Source organism: Vulpes lagopus, chromosome 5 (assembly GCF_018345385.1).
Source record: "Vulpes lagopus strain Blue_001 chromosome 5, ASM1834538v1, whole genome shotgun sequence".
Classification (NCBI taxonomy): Eukaryota; Metazoa; Chordata; class Mammalia; order Carnivora; family Canidae; genus Vulpes; species Vulpes lagopus.
The window spans coordinates 133,025,124-133,041,123 of NC_054828.1; the positions used below are offsets into that span (position 1 = coordinate 133,025,124).

General features: G+C 67.2%; 1 protein-coding gene across 1 annotated transcript in view; it reads right to left on the reverse strand.

Annotated features, from left to right (window-relative positions):
- TPO (thyroid peroxidase) overlaps nucleotides 1-12,925 on the reverse strand; it is a 35,859-nt gene extending 22,934 nt beyond the window's left edge. The window contains 4 exon segments of the mRNA XM_041757028.1: nucleotides 1,662-1,794; nucleotides 2,626-2,795; nucleotides 7,967-8,051; nucleotides 12,796-12,925. Coding sequence (XP_041612962.1) covers nucleotides 1,662-1,794; nucleotides 2,626-2,795; nucleotides 7,967-8,051; nucleotides 12,796-12,925 — 518 coding nt within the window.
- Nucleotides 12,926-16,000: the final 3,075 nt, after the last annotated feature.

The window sequence follows — 16,000 nt, forward strand, 5'->3', positions numbered from 1 at the left end:
TTCGTGGAGGCAGAAACGGCCCAGACGGCCGACGAGAGCCACCGGGCGGCCACTGCCCCGTCCTGCGGCCCGACCCGACGGCGCCGCCCACCGAACACCCTGCTCCCGTATCTGGAGACCGGGTTGCTCCCAGGGACGACGGCGGCGGCGGCGGGGGCTGCCCACACGCTCACGCGCGGACGAGGGAAACCGAGGCCCCACCAAGGACCAGGCTCCGGAGCGCAGAGCAGGGCCCCGCGTCCACGGGCGCCGTCCCCCCTCCCACGCCAGCAGCCCTCGCAGCGCCGATCACGTCAGGCAACAGGACTGCCGGCGGGACGGCCTCCTTGCCGCTGCCGCTAATGCCTCGTGTGGTGTGACCGGCCACCGGACAGTCTCGGCGAGCGAAGGCCAGGCCACACCCCACGGGACACCCGGCCCGCGCGCCCCTGCGGGAAAGCTAGAAGTGGGGAGCTTCTAGGTCCAGCCCTCGGGAACTCAGAATTCACGCGGCGGGGCCCTGAGCGCATGTGGCCCAGAGACGGTCGCGCGGCCGGGAGGCAGGACCCGAGCCCGAGCCGGCAGCACCGCGACGGAGGAGGGGTGAGGGGAGCAGGAAACAGGCCACTGTGCGTCCACCCTCCGTCCAGGGGAGCCGGGACCCGTGGGCAGGCCCCAGGGAGTAAGGAACCAACGGCGCCAACACTGTAGTGAAAAACAGGGCGCGCGGGGGGCGACCCGCACATCCGAGCCCGGAGCCCGGAAACCGCGTAGGGGAGTCCGGCCGCCGCGGGGCCTGGGACGGACGGACGGACGGACGGACGGCCTGCGTCCTGCTCACCCCAGACGTGCCCTCCAGCCCGAAGTCCGAGCCGGCCGCGCGGGGGCGGCCACAACCATCCGGGGGCGCAGAACACGCGTCAGGAGGACACCAGGCGGCCTGTCGTCCCCTCCCTGCACAACCGCCGTCGGACAAACCCGCGGAGCGGGCTGGACCCGGGCGGTGAGAGCACACGCAGGCCGGTGGGCGGCACGGACCCGCCTCCCGGAACTGCCCTGTGTGTGGTGTCCCGTGTGTCCTGGGGACGCCCGCGCTGCAAGCCTGTCCCTCGGGCACACCCAGCGCCATCGGGGGGCGGAGGCTGGAGGAGGAGCCTGGGGCGACAGGAGAGGTCTTGGATGGGGCACAGGGCCTGGGGATGCCCACAGGTGGACAGGAGCCCAGGGGATGCCCAGAGGTGGGGGACAGGGGCCCAGGGGATGCCCACGTGTGGGGTGACAGGGGCCCAGGGGACACCCATGGGGGGACAGGGGCCTGGGTGCCCCCCAGAGGTGGAGAACAGGGACCTGTGGATGCCCACAGGTGGACAGGAGCCCAGAGGATACCCAGAGGTGGGGGTCTGAGGCCTGGGGGGCACCCAGAGGTAGGGTGACAGGGGCCTGGATGATGACCCCGGGTGGGGAGGCAGGAGCCTGGGGGACACTTGTGGATGGGGTGGGCTGGTGTCCAGGATGCGGTGACATCGGTGGATGGGGTGGCTCCAGGGGACACGTGTGGACCGGCCGTGTGAGGGGGCCCAGGGTGCTGAGAAGCGGGAGGAGAGCCCCCAGGGCCCGCAGCCCCTCCGGGTGGCCTCTAACCCCGCTGCCCCCGAAGCGGAGCGAAGCCGGAGCGCACCCACCTGTTGTTGCAGGCGCCCGTGATGAGCCGGTACTTGCGGGCCAGGCAGGTGTCCGGGCACCTGGGGGGCAGCATGTGGGGCCGGCACCCGGACGCGTTGGCAATCGTGTCCAGCACGGCTTCGGGCAGCGTGTCTAGGGGAGCACCACGCGCGTCATCCCCCTTGGCAGCGGCCGGCCTCCCTGCTGCCTCCTCGGCCGACCTCTGCGCTGGGGACGCGCGTGGGCCCGGTCGCTCCCCGCGGGGGCCCGGCTTCTCCTTCAGGCTGCAGCTCATCAACCCGCGCCTCCTGCTGCGTAGACGGGCTGACAGTCAACGGCGGCTCCACGACCCGCGGCAAAGAAGCCAGAGCTCAGGGCGTGGAGCCGCCGGTGACTGTTGTGCAGCAGGTGCCATCCGCCGGCCCGACGCCGCCGAGCCCCTGCCAACCCGGTGCCCCACGTCCTCGCCTCCACCCGGTGCCCCAGGTCTTTGCCCCAACGCCCCCACGTCCTTACCCGACCCCCAGCTTCCCTCCATCCTCGCCCCGACCCCCGATGCCCCCATGTCCTCACCCCAACCTGGTGCCCCCACATCCTCACCCTGACCCCCAATGCCCCTGTGTCCTTGCCCCGACCCCCAGCTTCCCCACGTCCCCACCCCGACCCCCAGCTGCCCCCATCCTTGCCCTGACCCCCAGATGATCCCATCCTCACCCCGACCCCCAGCTGTCCCCCATTCTCAACCCGACCCGCTGCTCCCACGTGACTGCGCCTCCTGGACGGGCTCCTGCAAACCCCCCACCTTCCGTCCGGGCCGGGCCAACACCCCCGCGGTCTCCGACGTCAGGACGGGGCTGCCCGGGGCTTGAGCAGCTTCCCCAGGTCCGGAGGGGGCCGCAGGACCTCCCAGGGGAACCCAGACACCTTCCCTTGGCCATGCTGTCCTGGGTCGAGGCCCTGGGGCCTGCCCCTCGGGGCGCTCACCGGTGAGAGGCCGAGATCGCCCCAGCTTCCCGTAGACCCGCGTCCTCACGGCCTGCACGGAGGCTTCCATGATCTCCGCCGCTCGGGAGACGGCTCGGCTGGTCGGCTCGGGGAGTTTGGCAAAAGACAGAAGCTGCGACGGGGAAGGGAGCCCCCTTTTGCTGAGGTCTCTACGGCACAAGGGGGACATAAAGTGGGTCACTCAGAAGCAACCGCTAAGCTCTCGAGCGGACCGTGGGGGCAGGAGCCGGGGAGCAGCACCGAGCACCGTGCGGGTTGGAGGGTGGGCGTCCCCGGATGCCCTCCCAAAGTCCAGGCGGACGCCCTCGTCGTGGTTTCCCGGGGAGCGGGGCCCTGGGCGCGTGCACCCCGTCAAGGGTCCCGGGCCAGCCAGTGCTCCCAGCCCGGCTCCTCCCCTCCAGCCAGAGCATCACCCCCAAGGGCGAACACGGCGACAAAGCTGCTGTGGGAGAGCCCAGACGGCCCGGGAGGTGGAGGGGGGGGTCGCCCTGCACGGTCCCCGGCGTCTCACGTATCACCTCAGCCCAAGCCCAGGTCGCCGTCTGCCCCTGACCCGGGACCCAACATGTCCCCACCACTGCCTGCACCCAAACCCCAGGACGCTCCCACCACCGCCTGCAGCCAGACCCCAGGATCCACCCCACCATCACCTGCACTTGGACCCCAGGACCCTCCCCCACCCACCTGCACCTGGACCCCAGGACCCTCCCCAGCACCACCTGCACCTGGACCCCAGGACCCTCCCCACCACCACCACCTGCACCCAGACCCCAGGACCCTCCCCCCACCACCTGCACCTGGACCCCAGGACCCTCCCCAGCACCACCTGCACCTGGACCCCAGGACCCTCCCCAGCACCACCACCTGCACCTGGACCCCAGGACCCTCCCCAGCACCACCACCTGCACCTGATCCCCAGGACCCTCCCCAGCACCACCACCTGCACCTGGACCCCAGGACCCTCCCCAGCACCACCACCTGCACCTGGACCCCAGGACCCTCCCCACCACCACCACCTGCACCTGGACCCCAGGACCCTCCCCAGCCCACCACCTGCACCTGGACCCCAGGACCCTCCCCAGCCACCACCACCTGCACCCAGGATCCCAGGACCCTCCCCCCCACCACCTGCACCTGACCCAGGACCCTCCCCACACCACCTGCACCTGGACCCCAGGACCCTCCCCCAGCACCACCTGCACCTGGACCCCAGGACCCTCCCCACCACCACCACCTGCACCCAGATCCCAGGACCCTCCCCCCACCACCTGCACCCAGACCCTAGGACCCTCCCACTACTGCCTGCAGCCAGCACCTTCCTGCCCCTGATGGGTCGGTGACCCTTGTCACTGCCTGGGGTACGTGGGGTCACAGTCCTGAGCATGTGGGTCCTGGCCGTGGGCACGAGGGGTCCCATGGCCGATTCATGCACCTTCCTCCTTGAGTCTGCAGCCGCTCCCTCCGGGTACCCCCCACCCCTTCTCCACCTCCTTGTGCGTCTGTCTCTCTCTCTCCGAAGCAGCAGGACCATGGCTGCTCCCTCCTCCAGCAGAGGACCCGTGGTGGCCGGGGGCGACGCCTGCATCAGGTCATGGGGGTCATGCACTTGGGGAATGAAGACCTTAGAGGCGCTCGATCCTTCCAGTCCCACCAGGCACCCACAGATGGGACTTTTCTCCTGGTTTTAGCAGAATTCACGAGAGCCGCCGGGCACCCGGCGCAGGGACCGCGGCTTTAGCCTAGGACGCGCTTTGGAAGCCTTTCAGGGATCAGGATAAAAATACTGAGAAGTGGTCTCGTTTGGAGGACGCGGGTTGCGCGTTTCATTGTTTCACAGGCCAAGTGAGCGAGCTCGGAAGTGTCGGCGGATCCTCGCGGCCGTGGGATGACTTCCTGGGACACGCCGCCGCTTCCCCTGGTTAGTGAGCAAGGAGCGAACGGCCGTTAGCTCGCTGACGGTAACTGGGAGGCGACGACGGGTCAGGGGTCTTTCTCGGCGTTTCGAGCGGGAAGAGCGGCTGGGGGACGGGGTCAGGGTGTCGTGGGCCGTGAGGGAGGCTGCGGGGGGCGGCCCGGCGGCTCCCCAACCTGATGCGCGAGCGCCGAGCGGTGCCAACCGCCCCCCTCTGTCCTGCGAGCCTGCGCCCAGCCCCGCCGTGCGGACCCCGGACCCGCCGGCGCTGACCTGCCTCCCCCCCGTCCCTGTTCTTCCAACAAGCGCGGAGGCCGCCGGCTTCGCCCGTGCAAACGCTGCCTCCCCTCCAAGCACGTTTCCGGTTCCTGCGTGTCCTGGATCCGAATCCCCAAGGCCCCCAGGTGGCCCCCGGGTGCAGCTGCAGGGACTTCCCGTTGGACGCTGGTCCTAGAAGACTTTTGAAGAAACATCTAGAAGCCACCTCAGAAGACCTCGCCGATGACGTCCGTGATTGGTTTCATCGTCGTGGCGTTTCCATGGAGCCTCCCCACAAATCAAGGGGGTAGAAGGAATCCGGGCCCCAGTTCCAGGGCGCAGGGAGGAGGGAGACGAACGTCCTTCCTTCCTTCGGACGTGGCCGGCCCGGGCAGCCCCAGGGACCCGGTCCTTGGTCCTCAGAGCACAACAGCCGAACAAGCCTCAGGCGACTCTGAGACGGCGGCTGCCTCCCTGCGCACCCGTGACGCCTGGGCCCGGGGTGCAGGTCCCCCCAGGCCCAGGGAGGAGCCGTTGATCCCGAGGCAGACCCCATGGCCCGGCTTGTGCAGCGGGAGGTCCCCGGAAACAGGCATCTCACCTGCAGCCTGGGCACAGGGCAGCTGCTGACCCCGCCGACGGCCTGTGGGACACGTGGATGTGCCCCCGGCCTGGTGCTCAGACCCACGGGAGCCGTGACCCGGGGACAGGCGTGTGGGAAAGCCTGCGGAGGCCGGGGCGGCGTGTGCACGGGGGCAGACGCGGCTGGGGACAATCCCCTGGAGCTCTGGGCTGCCTCTCAACACCTTATGGGGCAAAGGATGCTCCCTCCTTTATCCCAGTCCACCTTCACAGGGACGCTTAGGAAAGGGGCAGCTTTGGGGGCACCTGGCGGGCTCAGGATCATGAGTTCAAGGCCCACGTTGGGCGTGGAGTCTGCTTAAAGGGGGGCAGCGTCGGAAGGCGGAGGTGGTGTCTCCCCCGCCAAACCGTCCAGCGTAGCACAGACAACGTCCCACCGTCCTGTCCAGGGCAGGGGCCGGGGGGGGGGTGGCGCCCGGGGCACCGCGGGAGCTTTAGAAGAGCAGGTGACGCTGGGTGGGGGACCTCATCTTGGCGACTTTAGGGTGCTGCCTCCATCGTAGGTCCAGGGACGCAGACTTGGAATTGCCGGCGACGGGGTCAACAGTGAGACTGTGGGAGAGCCCCACCTCCATCCCCAACCTGGGCAAACCCACAGGTACGGCAGCCAGAGCCCCCGAGCCGCCGCCACCCAGCCGGGCGCACGTGGAAGCCCCGGGGAGTCCGGTGAGCGAAGGACGTGCCCGCTGCACGGACAAAGTGCAGGTCCCCGAGCTCGGGGCGTCTAGGGAGGGAGGGGCCTCGGGCCGCACGGACCCTGCAGGTCCCCCTGAGGTGACAGCGTGACGCCCCTGTCCCCAGCGCCTCTGCCATCAGCACGGGGCGCGGCGGGCTGGCCGCTGGCCTGTCCACAAACGCGCAGACCCCCCGCCGTCTTGACACGGGCAGGGCCTCGTCTGTTTTCCCACCGGCACAGCAGGGCGGGGCCGGCTCGTCACGGCGCCTACTCTGCGTATCGCGATGAGAAAGCCGTTTTCTTCTCCAGCCGCGAAATCATTAGATTTGTTTCGAGGCGTAAAAATATTTCATCATTAACATGTTTTAGGGCCCCTGGGTGGCTCGGCGGTGGAGCATCTGCCTCCGGCTCAGGGCGTGACCCCAGGGTCCCGGGATTGAGTCCCCATCGGGCTCCCCACAGGGAGCCTGCGTCTCCCTTGGCCTGGTCTCTGCCTCTCTCTGGGTCTCTCGTGAATAAATAAATAAAATCTTTAAAATTTTTCCTGCAAGCTGATGCTTCCGCAGCTGGTCGAGCGCCACACGTGTCTGGTGACCTGCAGCGCGTCTGTCCTCAGGGGCAGGTGCCGCGTGCCCGTGTGCAGTGGGGGCGTGAAGCGCGGCCGGTACCTGCGGGCCCGGCACCCGGTGCACAGCCCGCTGCGTGGACTGCAGACGGCACTGGCTCAAGAAACAGTTTGAGTGAGTCAAGCATGATTCGAGGGTCCTCCAAAAGCAGATCTTTCCCATAAAATGCCCCCGCTGAGTCCCACACGCTCCCAGCACGCAGTCCATCCTCGGGGACGCGAGCCCGTCCCCCACGACCGTCCCCGTTCTTCAGGGTAACCTGACACGGCGCCGCTCCCCCGACGGCACGAGAAACGTGGTGTCTCTCTCTTTCCCGCGTGGACTCAAGCGCTTAGAAGACAAGTAAAAACTGGCTTGCAGCCAAGATGGACAGCAGGGGGTTTTTCGGGCGAAATAATGGCAATTTGGAAAGAATCGACTCCGCCTGTGACCCGTTGTGGGAGCTTATGTGGTTATGAGTCAAGGGCCGACGAGAGGAGCTTGAGGCTAAGACCTGCTCCTTGCTGCTTCTACGACACCTCCTGTGACCTCAGCCCCTTAGTGTTGATGTCCTCACGCATCTAAAACCAAGGTGCTTCTCAAGGACTTGGAGCAGGTGGACCTGGTCCTGCAGCGAACGCCCGCGTGAGGCCGTGTCCAGCCCACCCCGCTCTGGCCTCCCGGCTCCTCCTCTCTGCCCCCAGGAGAGCAGCCTGCCTGCCGCCGGGACCCCGCCTGCTACCTGGAACCCTACCTGCCACCAGGATCCCCCACCTGCTGCCTAGACTCTTCACCTGCTGTCTGGACCCCCCCTGCCGCCACCTGGAACCCCCTGCCTGCCGCCGAGAAGCCCTGTCTGCTGCTGGGCCCCCTGCCTGCTATCTGGACCCCCGCCGGCTGCCTGGACCCCCCACCTGCCGCCGAGACTCCTTACCTGCCACCTGGATCCTCCACCTGCCACCGGGACCCCTTCCTACCGCCTGGACCCCCACTGGGCACTGGGACCCCCCGCCTGCCGCCCGGACCCCCGCCTGCCACTGGGACCGCGGTGCCGAGTCCCGGCGAGATCACCCTGCTTTGCTCTGTGCCTCGTTCTTTGAGGATCTTGCCACGGAGCCAGGGAGGTGAGCTCCTCCTTGGCAGACTGGAGATGGGGCCTGGTGGTGGACGGTGCCCTGCCCCGGCCCGGGGCTCCGCAGCCCTGCCCGGCCCCGCGGAGAGACCTACCTCCTCACGGTGTGCTGGATGGCGCCGTCCACCAGGCGCCGGCTCTCCTCCACGATGCCGAGGACACTGGCCTCTCCGCTCTGTCCTGTGGGACAAGGCGCCACCAGGCAGGTTCGAGTGTGTCACCCTCTGCCACGGCCAGTGTCCCCCACGGGCTCCGGGGCCGTGTGCGGGGTCCTGACCCGGGTGCCCCGTGGGCCCTGTTTCCACGCGTCCCAGGGGCAGGGGCTCCCCCCACAGAGCCGCCCGCCCGCCGCCCAGACGCCCTCTGGTGACCCCGAGAGCCCTGAGTCCCGTTACCTGACCAGTGACGCGGTGAATTCATGATATTTCCCTGATTTAAGCTGCGCGTTTCACCAAGATGAATTACTCCCATACGGCAGCGGTTTCCAACGACAAGACTTGTGTTTTATTTCACGCTGGAGCCATTTACCGCGTCCTATGCCCCGAGCGCTCAGTGCCCGGGAACTTGGTACACTGAGGCCTAACCCCCTGCGCGCCGTGTGAGCACAGTCCCAGGGGCCCCGTGCTGGCCTTGGGGATGACAACGCGAGCTGTGGGGCCGCGCGGGGGCTCGGGAAATCCATGGCAATCGCAGAGGCAACAGGCGCCCTGCCCACGGGACCCTGCGCCTGCGGGTCCACGCAGCAGCTCTGGAGCCAGGCCCCGGGAGCCCCCCGAGGCTGCACCGCCGGCCCAGTGCTCACGTCGGCTCCGCTGCCCGGGGATCGCTGGGACGGAGGCGGGAGGTGCTCCCGGCGTCAGGGGCGGCTCTGCTCCCCGGTCCCCGCCGCCAGCCCCCCGAGCGCCCCTCCTCAGGCCCGACCCGTGACCCCTCGGTGGCTCCCGGCCTCCCGGCCAGCAAGGCCCGGCGAGGACCAGCTCAGCGGCGGCCTTTCGTCCCTTCCTTCACCTTCCGGTGCTGACCTCGGCCCGCGCTCACCTGCTCACCTGCCGCGGGGCTGGGAGGGCCTCCACCTGCGGCCCGGTAGGCAGCGGCACCTGCGCCAGCCTCGTAGAGCAAACAGCTGCTCGGCCTGTGCCACGCGGGGCGGCCGCCAGGACCCTGGGGCCGTGGGGACCCTGCAGGGCCTCCCTGGGGCACCGCGCTCGCCGTCGGCTGGAGCCCGTCCCCTTGGGGACAACTTCTCAGCCCCGCGCACCCTTCACCTCGGGTTCGGGTGCTCCCGGCTGCTCCTCCCGACATGCCACGGGGTCCGGCACCGGGAAACGCTTTTCAGTCCGTCCTCCCCCCTGTGTGCGCCTCCCGCGTGGGCTCCTGAAGGGTGGGCTTGAGCTCGTCCGCGTCGGGGTCTCCTCCCGGTGGCAGACCGAGCGCTGGCTCTCCCGGGCAGTGGCCAGGGCCAGTTAGCGGGTCCGCGGCGCAGGCGACCCCGGACGTTGGCGGCCGTTAGTGGGGCTGTGGGGCTCCGCGCATCCTGTTGGGCCTCCTCTCCCCCCTCCTGTCTCCTCCACTGTCTTCCGACCAAGCCTTTGCTGGCATTTTCACATCAGCGTCACAGGCTTGTGTGTGTATGAAATACGTTCTGGTGCCGACAACCCTCGCCCAGGGAAACCTGGTTCTCCGGTGTGACCGTCCCTGGCCGCGTCTGCGGGAGCTGGGTCGGTGGGCTTTCGGGTTCAGGGCCGGCTCCAGCTTGGGAGGGGGTTCCCCACACCCCGCAGCGGCCGTCGCTGGCCGTCCCAGATTTCCGATTTCCACTCAGTCCTGCAGGATCCGCCTGGAGGTGGCATCACAGCCCAGGGCGTGGGGGGCTCAGCCCACGGGACACAGGTCACAAGTCCCAGGCCGGCAGCTGTGCCTGTGGCCCACGGCCACCCCCGGGGGGCTCCGAGGACCTGGTCCTTAGCCCCTCGACTCTGCAGTGGCCCGCGGAGCTCAGGAAACACTCGATCCACTAGTTTGCTCAAGGATGCAAGTCAGCAGCCGGAGTACAGATGTGTGGGGTGAGGTCCCCATGACGCTTGGGGCCAGCTCAGCGGGGGCGTCTGTTCCCCAACCCGGACGCGCTCCAAGCCCCGTGCCTCTGGGATTGTAACGGCTTCGTTACAGAGTCACGGTGACCAAGTCTCTGGCCATTGGTGCCGGGTCCACCCTCCGGCCTGTTCCTTCCCCAGAGGCGGGGTTGGGGCCTCGCATCCCATGGCGGGTCCTGCGGCCACCAGCCCCCACCCCGGGTCACCTGAGAGCTTTCCACGTTCTCCTTATTAATGTCACAAAGGGATCCTATGGCCGCTATCAGGGGAGACCCCGAGTGTTTAGGGGCCTGTGAGCAAGAAAGGGGAGCAGACTGTCCACCCAGGAGACATCCGTCCTGGCGTCGGAGGACTGAGCGTGTGTCCTGTGCGATCACGGCAGCGCAGACGCGACTCCTGAGATCCTCTGTCCTGCCTGGGGCCGCAGGCCCGTCCTTCCTTCCGCGCCCCACACCCCCCAGCGTCTCAGACCTGGCGACTCTGCACCTGCCTCTTCCTTCTGGAGAGTTCCAGGGTGGGTCTGACCGGAGGACACCTGCCTTCCGAGGCGGTCCCGGCTCCCCGGGACATAATCGTGTACGTGTGGGCGGCTGGAGCCTGGGAGGCCGGGGCCAGTAACCCCCGTGCTGCCCAAGGAAGCAAGTGGAGCGTTTCCGGAGTGCTCGTGACCGGCAGGCAAGGGCAGGAGCGCCCGGACCTGCCTTCCGGGAGGCTGCACCCCGCGGGGCCCCCCATGTCGCTGCACCCTGACCTGGGACTGGCTTGGCTCCGAGCCCTGCGCCGGGGGCCGTCCTGACGGAGGCGGCTGGCCGAGACCCGATGGGCCGGAGGAGGTTGCCCCCTTCCCGGGCGCGGCACATCCTGGCCTCAGCTGCTTCACAGCTTCCCGTGGGGCCTGCGGTGCCTCCCGCGGCTCCCGGGTGTCAGTTCTCCGTGGCAGCTGCAGCTTGTGGCACTTGCCGTGGGGGTGATGGTGCATCGGTCTCGACTCTGCACAGACGACACGTACCCCCCCACCCTGTGCTGATGAACACGACCTCCGTGGGGACCTCCACTGGTCTGCAGTGGGCACTTGCCCTCTCCTTAGGCTCGTGGGGCCATGCGGGTATTTTCAAGCAAAAATGGAATCTCCCAGGACGCCCGGGGGGCTCAGCGGTCAAGCGTCTGCCTTTGGCTCAGGTCATGACCCCCCCAGGGTCCCGGGATCGAGTCCCACGTCGGGCTCCCTGCATAGAGCCTGCTTCTCCCTCTGCCTGGGTCTCTGCCTCTCTCTGTGTCTCGTGAACAAATAAATACAATCTTGAAAAAACCCCTAAATCTCCCTCCACCACCAACTCATTCTTGCCCAGAACGTTCAGGCGCCGCCGTTTACTGCCCCCCGAGCTGAGCCCGCCTGGGTCCCACTCTGGAGCTGTGCCTTAGTACAAGGGGGCCCCGGCCTCGCTCCTGCCCCCAAACTGCCGCAGGCCACAGCCTGACCCTCAGGTGTGCGTGTCCAGGACCTACATGTGTCCTTGACCGTGTGTCAGCCGGTCTGCGGTCCAGGTGTGGGGCTTCCATGGAAGGACCCAGAAAGACAGTGAGCTTGGACACAGCTGCACCTCTGGCCTCTGGGGCCCCCGGGGGTGACCGGACCCCGGACCCGGGCCGCTGGGCCCCCTTGGGTGGCGTCCTCTTCCCGGCTGCCAGCCCGACGAAGACCCCACCCGGTCCGGTGATAAGAACCCGAACTCACGCAGAAGCACAGCAGCATCACTAGTTAACTCGGCTGCAGTGAAATGTGACCGATGAACATGATCTTTGAAGGTTCCCCAGGAGCGATCGTGCCGTTTCTAAGCTGCTGTTAGCTGGTCGTCGACCGGAAAAAAATGATCCGTTATATTAGTGAATGTAAACTGGGAGCACTGGGAGAGAAAACGTATTTTCTAAGTAACGTGAGCAGTTAATAAGGCAGCTTCCAAAATACGGCATTTGGCAATAAAATACCCCAGAGCGCAGCGTCCTGGTCAGACACCGACCATTGTGCATCACTCACACACGTGTTCCGGGTTTAAGCAGGAAGAAAATCCGACTCCGGGAGACGGGGCAATGACAGTATCGCTCTAGCGACGCTGCAGAGACCACACGTCCCGGTTTTTTGAACTGTGATTCCCGAATCTAAAAATGTGCTGCAGGCAGGCGGCGACGGTCTGACGAACGGCTCCGATCATGACCACTTGGTCACGTTTGCCACCCGACTTCTGGCTTTGCTAGTTTGTGGCTTTTATGGAAGGAAGCAAGAGGACCAGCTCCTTCACTGGCAGCACGTCTGCGGGACAGCCACGGCGCGGGCGGCTGGGGTGGGCTCTCAGCCCCGTCTGTCACCCAGGACCCTGCTTCCAGGACATGCATCATTCACAGGAAATGCTTCTACGGCAAAGGCATAAGCAGTTTCTCCCAAAGAAATCTTTTTTTTTTTTTTTTTTTTTAGATATTCAAGCAGGTAATACGGGGATTCTCTTTTTTTTTTTTTTTTTTTTTTTTTTTTAATTTTTATTTATTCATGATAGTCATCAGAGAGAGAGAGAGAGAGAGAGAGAGGCAGAGACAGAGGGAGAAGCAGGCTCCATGCACCGGGAGCCTGACGTGGGATTCGATCCCGGGTCTCCAGGATCGCGCCCTGGGCCAAAGGCAGGCGCCAAACTGCTGCGCCACCCAGGGATCCCTAATACGGGGATTCTCAATGATCAGAGGACGCGTGGGGCTGTGCTGGGGTCCCCCGAGCCCCCCGACGGCGGCCGTGGACAGTGACCTCGCCGAGGGTCGATGGTCACAGACCTCGTGTTACTCACCCCACAGGAGGTCCCGGCCCCCGAGGAGGAAGGGCAGGAGGCCGCGCGCGAGGGCCACCAGCAGCGTGACGCCCAGGACGGCGAGTGCTCTCACCCCCCAGGCAGAGCCGGCGGGGACCAGGCCGACCATCGGGGCAGCGTCCTCGGGGCGGCTGTTCCGGGAACTCGGTCGTCAGCTGGACGCTCTCTCCTCGGCTCTTCCCTACTCGTCTCGACACCGGCCCCGACCCCACAGCTTGCGTCTGAAGCCCTGGGAGACTCTGGTCGCCTCCCGGACCGAGGGTGCGGCTGCGCGGGGCCGAGGCTGCCGCCCTATAAACCCTCCGGCGCCCACTCGAGCGTCAGGAGCCGCGGCGGCTCCGGGGCCTTGGGTCTGCGCCAGGCTGCCTGGTGCCGTCACAGGTTGGCGTCGCCTGAGCAGGTCCTCGAGAGGCGGAGCCCCGGCCCCACGATGGAAGAAGGGGGGAAGGGTGTGCGTGTAGAGGGGAGAAGCCAGCAGGTCGCCCCTCGGATGCGGCCATTCCCGGTGGGCTGCGAGCCCGGGCGCCTGGGGTCACGGTCCTGGGTCCGTGCGGCCAGCGGGCGCCTGTCCCGGGCCAGGCGGGCACGGACGCCGGGTGCAGGAGGCAGGGCTCCCGCCGACCTGGGGCCGGTCTGCATCGCGGGCCGAAGACGGGCCCAGGGCCCCTTGGCCGGTGGGGGCAGGGTTTCGGGGTGGGCCTCGTCTCGGCCGCGGACTCAGCAGGAATGTGGTCAGCCTAGCTCGCGGCCGCGGGGCCTCCCTCGGGCTAACGATGCGCCGTGGGCCGGCCTTCCCTCGCCGAGGTCCTCGCGGGTCCTCACGGACACGTAGACCCACCCTGAGGGGCGAGGGGCAGCAGGGGTCCAGCAACGTCACATCTGAACCCGGAGCCCGGGACCCGGCACACAAGATGGGGCGACGGAGGCCGCAGGCCTGGGGGCGGCGGCAGGGGCTGGAGGGCTGGGACCGGGACCACGACCACGCAGGTGCCCTGGAGCCGGAAGGATCGTGGTGTGGACTCTCCCCCGGGGCCCCAGAAGGAACCAGCCCTGCGGCCCGGATCTGGTCCCCTGCGGCGCCCTCAGCTCGGACCTGCAGGACCCCGGGGACCAGGTCTGTGCTGGCCAAGGCTCGGAGCCGTGCTGGTGTGTGGCAGGGGCACGCGTGTGGGCGGGCGGTGGCAGTCAGGGACGCCCGGGGACTGAGGAGGGCGGCGTTCAGAGCCTGAGCCACACCGTCGCTGGCTCACGGGCGCCCGTCCCCTCCGTCACGGTGACAGCGGGAAGCCCCGCGTCGATGGGGCCTGGGGAGGGGGACGCACACCCGTGGGAGGCTCGATCGCCCCAACCCGTCTACACAGCCGTTCTGCAGCATTTCTCAGGCGACGCCCTCACCTCCAGCCCAGCATCAACTGCAGAAATAATCTGTCGGCTAGAAATACGCGTATTTAGCTGTTGCTGTGTGAGTTTCTTCCAAGATCCACTGAGCCCAGTAAGGGTGCGGCCAGGGAGCAAGGAAGACGCGCGGCACGGAGGCTCGAGGGATGCAAGGGGCAAAGGCCCAGGACGGCAGCGCGTCCGTTTCTAGAGACTTTGGCAGGAAGGTTCCCCGGGAAGAGCCCCTGGGGGAAGATGCAAGGACGCAGCACCCCGGGAGTGGGAGGGCGGGGAGGGGCGGGAGGTCCAGGGGGGCAGGAGGTCCAGGTGGGGCAGGAGGTCCAGGTGGGCCAGGAGGGGTAAGTGGGGCGGGAGGGGCAGGAGGTCCAGGTGGGGTGGGTAGGGCGAGTGGGGCAGGAGGTCCAGGGGGGCAGGAGGTCCAGGCGGTGCAGGTGGGGCAGCCTGTGCGGAAAAGCCTGGAGTTCTACAAGGAGGTGGTGCCGTAAGCATCCTGCAAGCATCACAGGCTCTGCGGGGAGGCAGCCAGGGCTCGGGGGGAACGGGGGGAACGGCGAGCGTGGGAAGGACGCCAGGTGCTCCCAGAGAAGGACGACAGTAGGAGGAACGTGACGGGAAGGAATAGATTTCTTCTTCCACCAAGACAAAGGTGGACAAGAAGTTCCAGTGGAAACAAGGAAACTCAGGGTAGAACCTGAAGCGGCGAAGCGCGGTGGGATGTCCGGGGCGTCGGGGCCTCACAGACGGCAACACGTCCCCACACCCGGGCCGAGCACCGAGCACCGAGCACCGAGCACCCAGGCAGCCGGGCTGGGGGTGCTCAGTGTGCAGGACGCCGCCCTCAGGCCCCCGTCCCGGCCCCAGGGCTCGCTGCTGGGGAGACGCAGGTCTGCTCAGGCTGGTGCTCGTGCGCCCCTCACTCCCGGGATTCGGGGGTCCAGAAGCTTGATTTTCACTCCCATTCCTGCTGCAGCCCAGCGAGCCATTGCCTGGTTCTGGAAGATTCCATCCAACCTCCTTTCCAGGCTCCGCGGCGGCTCCCAGTCGGCCCACGGCGAGTCCCGGGGTGCTGGCTTTGCTCCCAACGCCTCCTCCCTTGGGTGTCCTGTGTGCTCCCCTCCTGACGCGAGGGCTGCTGGGGAGCACACGGTCGTCCACACCCCAGTGGACCCAGTGGGGTTTCTTACCAAAGACTTCCTTTTCTTTTTCTTTCTTTTTCTTAAAACTTATTTGTTCACGAGAGACGCAGAGAGAGGCAGAGACAGGCAGAGGGAGAAGCAGGCTCCATGCGGGGAGCCCGACGCGGGACTCGATCCCGGGACCCCAGGATCTGCCTCCCTCTGGGTCTCTCATGAATAAATAAAATCGTTTAAAAAAAGAGTCAAGGGGTATTTCTTTTTATTCAAATCAATAGAAATGTCCTGAGCTCGTCTCTGTAAACCGCGTGTGAGATGAACCCAGTTCTCGGCGTGTAGGGACGGGGCGTGTCCGCCCGGGCTGTGACACAGAAGCGCGTCTTCTCCGTGGCGAGTGCCGCTGAGAAGGCGCGGCTGGCGCGGGCGGAGCGGGAGCTGGATATCTGGGGGGCTCTGACGTCAAGGGGCCGTACAGCAGCACACGGGGCAGCCGCGGCCCCGGGGTCCCGGCCCCGCACGAGTCAAGAGCAGGTTTCCCGCGGGACTACGTGGCTGTTCCGTTTTCCACCAGTGGAGCTTGCACCGCACAACTCGGCTCCTGGAAGCATCCCCGGCCCTGCGTTAGAGGACGCCCTCCGCCCGGGGTTGGGGCG